At 31.9% G+C, this 8385-nt stretch overlaps 1 protein-coding gene across 1 annotated transcript; it reads left to right on the forward strand.

Moving 5' to 3' along the window:
• Nucleotides 1-1274: 1274 nt before the first annotated feature.
• Nucleotides 1275-6521, forward strand: LOC132552804 (cysteine and tyrosine-rich protein 1-like). The gene is made up of 4 exons (XM_060216999.1): nt 1275-1329; nt 5202-5331; nt 5980-6122; nt 6361-6521. Exons 1-4 carry the CDS (start codon nt 1275-1277, stop codon nt 6519-6521), a joined length of 489 nt encoding a protein of 162 aa, XP_060072982.1.
• The last annotated feature ends 1864 nt before the right edge of the window (nt 6522-8385 follow it).

Consider the following 8385-nt stretch of genomic DNA (forward strand, 5'->3'; position numbering starts at 1 on the left):
TCCAAAACCTTGGCTGAATGAAATATCAGTTCATCGCGCGAAGATTATTTTGTGCCATATTTGAACAATTTAGTATATAAAGTATTTCAGTGCGTTGATGGTTGAGATAACACCAAGAAAAGGAAGCTTTACTTATAAACGGGACACAGAGATTTGACACGTATATGTGTGTCATCATTATCATATATATGTATGATGTCAAGTCCCTGTAATATAGAATGATTTACAGAAGTCTGTGTTCTGCCTGATTAAAACTTATGTTCGCGGCTTGGAATATGAAGCCACTCTTATCCATAATGCCATGCTTGTATATAACTGTTATAAACGGTTTACTTCCAAAACAATATGTTTATCAATACATATTTTGATGTATTTAATTCATCAATAATAACAATTTTTTCACCGAAATTGAAAAAAAAAAGAAATGGGCTTCTCGCACCTGAAATACAAGTGTGAGAATTACAAAAGAAAAATATGATTTTTTTCTTACCTTCAAGTATTCCTGATAATGTTTAACTTTCAAAGGTGAATAATTCCGCACATTTATCAGTAAACACCTTCAGTGATGAAAATATCAACTTTTTGAATTATAAGGTAGTGTCGGTATTTGTATGTTCTGTATCTTTCGTAGAATCTCAAAACTGGTGGGTACATGGTCATATTTGCTCTATTGCAATGTTCACTGGTACATATTTAAACTCCATTGTTAACATATTTGTTTAGTAAAATAAAACTCCATTGATTATTTATTGATGAAAATATTTGTAAATAATGAGTATTGACATACTGTTATTTGTTCGTTTATAGAAGTGTATTGTTTTTAATGTGAATCAATGATGATGACAAAGTTTGAACATTCCGTTTTAATCAGTTAATAAAACTACATCTCTTATCTCCATACATCGGGAACTATCTCGTATGGTGATATAAACAAAAAATAAATAAATAAATCTATCCCAGTAAAAAAAACACGTTCGGAAGATAACCATAATATAAAACAGAAAGAAATTCAAAATGATTTAATATTGATCACGAGTATAATGATCGATCTGGTGAGTGTTATGCTTTTTGTAGTTACCAGCTTAGCGGTAATCTTCTATATAGGTTTTTCTACATTGTAACTACATATATGTACATACACTGAATACTCTGGCTATGTAAGTACCTGGCCATTGTAAAAGTATGGGTCAGGTGACGGTTGTTTAATAAAGGGATTTTAGCTTGCCCTCATTGTGAATGACGACTGTTGCCTGGTCATTTAATAAACAATCAAAATGGCTGTCCAAACTATGTGGCTGTGGTTTGTGACACTTTTCCAGCTTATTTCACGTAAGTTTGTGTTTTATTTTCATTTTTATATGTGTTTTCATATCGGTTTTACACACATACGAGAGAAACTATAAATACTTGTCTACCAGCTTACATAATTCTACTAACTCTTTACATTGAAGTTTCGCATGTATAAGCCAAGTATCGATCACTTGTAAATCTTGCGTGATAAAGGTTTGTATCGAATAAATTCTGATTCCTAGTAATTATTTTGTAGTTACGCCATCATGAGCCCTTCCTATACCAAGCCTTTGTAACCAAAACTCGTCCTTCGTTTGTTTTTCAAACGTCCTTTACTTCTTTAAACGTATTCTTCTTATGTATAACCATGTGATGTATATTTTTCCCTAAGCAAATTGCACATACTTTATAGCATTTGAAAAAAAAATCAGAATAGTTTATCTAATGAAAAATATGTAATCCAATTTATATTTGAGTTAAATATAGAATCACAAAATTGTTTAATGTTGTAAGCTGTTTGTTTGAATGAAATAATTTTGTTTTAATCGTGATATTTAGAGCTCAACATGTCTGTAAAACTGAGGTATGTGATTAATAAACTTTCCTACAGTATAAGTATCATTTGTGCGATATAAAGCTAGACTTTTTGATACTCGCTAGTTTGCCTGTTGGTTCTGTAGTTATATACCTTGTTCTCATTTGAGAACGTGACATTGCTTACTCGGATTGACCAAAATTTGTACGGAGGGTGTCGTCGATGGACCAGAAAACACGTACTCTTCCGAAACACCTGGTCTTATTCTCCTTATACTTTATTCAGTGGTCTCTGTATGAATCTATCCCTTTTTCATCTTCCTGCTCTAGTTTTATTGAATAGGACTTTTTGAGTTTGAATTACGATTAAGCTGACATGTAGGTGTTTTCTTGTTTATTGTGAAGTGCAACTGATAATGAACAGCTCCATGGGTCCCTCCTTTTCTCCTTTATCTGCGTTTTACTTTCTTCTCTCATTTCAACAATCGAAATGTTTTTACCGCATTGCCGAATGGGCACTAGGCAGTATTTGGTGATATCCTCCACCGACCCTTTGAAACCTATTATTGTCCTTACGTATGCACTTTCTAGGCTATAGATATCTTCAAAAGATAATGAACTGGACCGGTGTTATAACATCTAAATATTATCATGAAAAGTATTTTCAATTTTGAAAAAAAACAAGTACATGATTATTACAAGATAAATCGATAAAAATTTCCAGAACAATTTTGCGAGCAAAATGTAATGAAATACATATATTACAGTACATGTGTTTTTGGTAATAATTCAGTGTCAAACTCCACCTATTATGATATATCTCGATTCACAGTTTTCTTCTAAATATGATATATTGTCGGTCGGTGCTTTTGTTTAATTTTGTATTTTATATTTAAAACAAGTTATATTCTCTTAAAAATCAGTTTTTAACATTTAACGTTATAATTCTATGTCTATAATACATGTGTTTTATGTACATATATACACAAACCGCGTAAGAAAGTATTAGGACTGACAGAGTGTATTTAGGTCACTTACGGACTATCCGAGAACCTTGTCAACACCTATACACTCGATCTATTGTTACCACCCGCTAAGGTAATATGATCTTAAATGTATTCACTATATTGAATATGTATGCACTGCGTATTAATTCTATTCATTAAAATGAATAAAAGATTAATACTGTCGACACGAAAACCCGTGATCGGGAGAAGTTAAATAAGTTAATAAAAATTGTAAAAACAACTTACAAAATACCGACATATCACCAAAAGCTTTATCTGAACACAAAATCGATGAAATTTTACAATGTCAAGGACCAAAGACCATGTTCACGAATGTGATGGCACCTGTGAAAGTCATAGGTCATATTCTAAGATCATGGCAGCTGAATGTTGATACAACATGCATTCACATATACGCATGCATTGCTAAATCCTAAACAGCCTTCAAAGAGTTGTTCCAAATATTTAACACAAGGTAAAATTAAAGTGTAAAGGTCAAAATCATGGTAGATGTAAACACAGCTTATTTATATATATCTAGGTAACTTCTAACAGTTGATAATTACATCAAACTTATAAATAACACTATCATGTATAAATGATTGTGAAAATTTAACAAAATATTACAATATAAATGCGATATATTTCATAACAGTTTACTAAAGCTAAGCACTGACAAGTTTTGCTGGTACACTCAACAGCATATTTGTTCACCAATCTGATTCATGATTATTATTGACAACGTGCACATACAAACGGTCACCTGTTGCTAAGGGACGCATGAAGTTATTGTTTATTAAACATTTTGTGTGCACGAATAAAAACATCTTGACACTGCTTTACTTAATAAACATTACTATGTAGAGGGAGTTGACAGAAAGTTTTTTTTTTAAATGGTCACCCGAAGTAAGTTTACCTAGAGTAAACAAACTTTCACAAATGATTGAGTTTTTATCAAAGTGCTCACTTTATAGATATATTAACGGTAATTTTTTCTTAAGCAATATTTAACAAAAGCAATTTGTATACAAAATATCAAACAAAAATCAGATTTTCACCTCATATTGAATAATGTTGAATTAATAAAGTTTGAACGTATTTTATAATTGGTAATATTGAGGATGAGTATCTCTTTATCATAAAGAGCGAGCGTTATCAAATTATTAGAAAATGTTTTATCATAAAGTATTATTATTTGAAACCTTGATGGCAAACTTTCTTGGAAACAGAAAATGATAAAGATTTATCGAATTTAGGAAAATATATCAGTCTTATTAACAAAAGGCGAGTAAATAATGCTTAAGAAATATATAAACATACATAAATATATTTTATTTAGATATTTGGAATTATTATCTACACTTTGATCGGATATGTGTGATCTGTGTGTGTTATAAGCTATGTTTCTCATGTTTTTGTTATGTTTGTGCCTGCACTGTAAATATATGCACTGTACTGTTAAACCATAAGGCCTAACGGAATACATTAATTGAATTGAATTGAACATATCCTCAAATTCTATTATTTAATGTGATTTAAGACTACGGTCTGTAGTAGGGATTTAGCGTTTTGATAAAATGACACAAAACCTGGTAAAATATATCGATGAATAATACTTGATTAGATTTTCATGGTGGGTGTTCAGTATCATCGAGTTTAAATTTGAATTAAGATTCTAATGGCATGCCAGTGTTTTCTTGGTTGGTTTTGGTTAAGAAATACGGCTTATGACATAATTTGAATTATTTGGCTTTAGACAAATAGGTTTATGATACTTACAACTCACCTCAATAAAATGAAAGCTGGTTGTATGAAATTCATATTATTTCTATTATGCGAGTCCCCTTAATATCTGAAAATATCATACCAGATCCATTTATCTTTAGTCATAAATAATGCATACCGAATTAATTGGTTTTTTTCGAAGGTTCTATTTTTTCGCTATGTTCGATGATAGAAGAATATCACCAATATTAGACTACTTGAAATAAAATTATCAGGGAAAGTTTCAGAAAATGATAAACTGATTGAGCTTTGAATTAAACCGCTGAACTTTGTTCCATCCCATAAGATGACATGTGTATCGATTTCGCAATCTCTTTTCTTATTATACTAAAATATCACAATACAAGTGTTTCAGTTACTACTTCGTGTCATTTTCTGTTTGGTGTTAGGAATTTATCAAATCTTTCTCATCTCTTGTTTTCTGTTAGAGTTGCAACGTTTAAGATTCTTTTTGTTTTTCGCTGTTTTCTAAAATGGAATAAAATCCGATGCTTTGAAAATTAAGCTTTAGATTTGTTTTTAACGTTTCCAGATTTTCATGCGAGGAAAATATTCCAATACAAAACCGGTTATGTTTTCTTTCAGTTTCCAAGTCGAGTCTATGCTACTACGGCTCCTACTACTACTATTATTACTACAACAGCTACTACTACCAGTCCTACTATTGTGACAGTGGCTGTTGTGGATATTACTACAGTCGATACTGTTGTTCCAGGTAAATATAGACATAGAGATCGTCGGACTTGGGTAATATATCGATGTTCGTCACTTTTTTAGAAAACCTATTGTAAAATAAAATTTCGCTTAACGCTTCGTGGACATTTAAATTAAGAATAACCATGATTTCAAAGAAATAACTCCGCGAAAATGAACGAGTTTACATAATTGATTGCACAAAATTTTACGATGACAAATCCCCTTTAAAATGCCAATCATCCGCTAATTACAACGATGAAGGGTAAATCAGTATTAAAGTTTTCACCAATTTTGAAGTTAACATAGTTTCGTATAACTTCTTCAGTTTATATTGTGATATCTTCCGATCAAATTATTTGTAATCCATCTTTGTTCGAATTCAGTTTGCTCTAGTGTTTCGTACGATCGAAACCAATTCATGACAGTACTATGATAGTATATCATACTGCAGTATAGTATGTTAAATGACATTAACTTATTTTGATTGGTAAATATTAAATGAGCATATGTGGTTTCAGTTGTTTTATGGTAATATGATTTCATCGAGCAGATTTCATTCCTGCAATAAAATGCTGTACACAAGACATGATATGTATGAATGAAAAATTACATAATCTTATAACGCATAAGCATGTATATGTTTCGCCTTCAAATCCGTTCTCTCCAGTGTCAGTTCTGGGACCATTGCTGGGGCCGTCGTTGGAGGCATATTCGTCATTGCCGTCATAGCTGTTGTTGTTATCATCTGCTTAAAAAGCAAACATAACACGAGGCGTGGCGTCGTGATTCCTCAGAACAGAACGACTGTTGGTAAGTGTTGAAAGGATTGTGAAGATAGATGATGATTTACTGGTCTATATTTTCATCGATACAACAGTCCGACTAATAACCATTGTCTAGTTAGCAGAAAATTACAAATAAAGATATAACAGTTTCCTCACCTTAGGGGTAACTCGGCTAACTGAAAAATTGAAAAGAAAGTTATTGTACTAAAACGATAGATATTTGTCATGATTTTCAACATTATATTCAATAATTTCCATTTTAGCAACAGTTTCACACGTACAACCACAGCCACCGCCACCACCACCACCACAGCCATACGGCCAGCCACCACCATACCAACAACACGGAATGGTCTACCCTCCACCACCTCCACCACCTCCAGCCGCCGACCCAGCCTACCCTCCTCCTCCACCAAGATATTAGGTTGCAGTTACAACTTCTGTATATGGATCACCTCTTCCTCTCCCAATGACGTTTATCGGATTCTTCTGAAGACATTGTACAGGGTCATGGTCCATAGTAATTCATTGGACACTGTGGAAATTGTCCATATAATTTCCGAATCCTTCTGATTGGTGTTGATTAATACTTTTATCATACTGACAACTCGACAATAGCTAGTCGATATTTCGTCCGTAGTGCTATACATTAAAAGTGTTCGCGTGATTAGTCAGTCATGCGCTGCTGTGTACATACATATCTGAAATATGTGTCGTGCAAAAAAGGAGAATTGAAAAGTCTGCATTTTATACTACTGGCAATGTTCATCATCATATGCTATGTATTCAGTATATCGTATTTATAATTTTGACCAAATCACGCCATTGAAAGTGACAACTGCTGTTAATTTCACAGCTTCTCCAACTGCGGGCAGTTTTATAATTTCAGAATAATGCACGTGCTACATTGAGTTTGATTTCACACTCAGCATTTGGTTTTAAAAATCTAGGATGTAAAATATGTGTTGAGGGGTATTAAAACACGTTTACAAAGAATTTGGCTCTAGTCTTGATATGTTTTACACATATGAAAATCTATTATTCCTAATAATATGATAATCAACAGACAAAATGCTTTGTAGTTCTTTTTTAAGACTCTTATACTTAGCCTCGGTGTCATATGTATTAAGTATCGTAAGATGATGACGACGATCCTGCGGAGTAGTAACTAATTACAAAACAGTTGTTGATAAAGTCATTTTTTATTTCGTCAATTCCTTTGATATATGAAAGTCATCTTTTAAAACCTCAACACTTAATAGTCCAAGAGACATTGTCTACAGGGTCCAACTTCGTTTTTGGTAAAATAATGCGTTTTTAAAATCTATTTTTATTTACTTATGTTTTAGGCGTGATTTCGGTTTGATTACAAAGTGGAAAACACATTATAACGATTTATATTAAAGCACAGGGTTTATCCAAATCCAGCTACATCGAAATCATGTATGTTAATTTGATAAAACAAATTATTGTTGGTTCCCAACCAAAAGCTGTGTACATTGACAAATGAAAGAGAAAACCTTGGACGTATATAAATTTAAGTAAACTTATTTTTCCATATTTGTGCATACCAGAGAGTTTGTTTTTTCCAATTTTACAATACAAAAAAATATTCAAATATTATTTCTCTGAATTAGCAAAAGACTAATATGTTTAGATAAATAACTTTATGTCAATAGCACAATTCAGCTTCTTCATTACAAAACTTGCAACAAAAAATACTACATAAAGAATTGATCAACATATCAATGCTAAAGATATAAAACATTCCACAAATTATTTTAAATCTTTATATATTTTAAAGAATTTTCATCCGAACGTTATATTTAATAAGTTCATATTACATTGAACACTGCTAATAGAACTGACCGGATTTTATTATTCGTCACGTATGACTTAGTCAACTAATGTTGCCCGAACATGTTAATTTACACACAAAAAAAGAGACATGACCTTTAAATATTCTTTTTTCAATAGTAAGAAACGGCACAATGTCTACAGACACCACTTAAAATACAACCATGAATTTAACTGTATACAATGACACATAAAGTAATTACTTCAATGTTTAATGCAGAGAATAACTTAACACACAGCACTTGTCAATTGCTTCAATTTCCCCTGTTAATGACCTGTAAGACATACAACACATACATGTGTATCCACCGAAAACAGCACGTGAGTTTGCTATCGAGTTTCTAGGGTTGTTTGTTTCATATTTTATCAGATGTAAGACAAAGAAATAAGCACAAGAGAAACAAGAATCATTTTAGATGTCATATTCATCA

Source organism: Ylistrum balloti, unplaced genomic scaffold, assembly GCF_031769215.1.
Source record: "Ylistrum balloti isolate Yb309-2 unplaced genomic scaffold, AGI_CSIRO_Ybal_v1 Utg370280, whole genome shotgun sequence".
Lineage (NCBI taxonomy): Eukaryota > Metazoa > Mollusca > Bivalvia > Pectinida > Pectinidae > Ylistrum > Ylistrum balloti.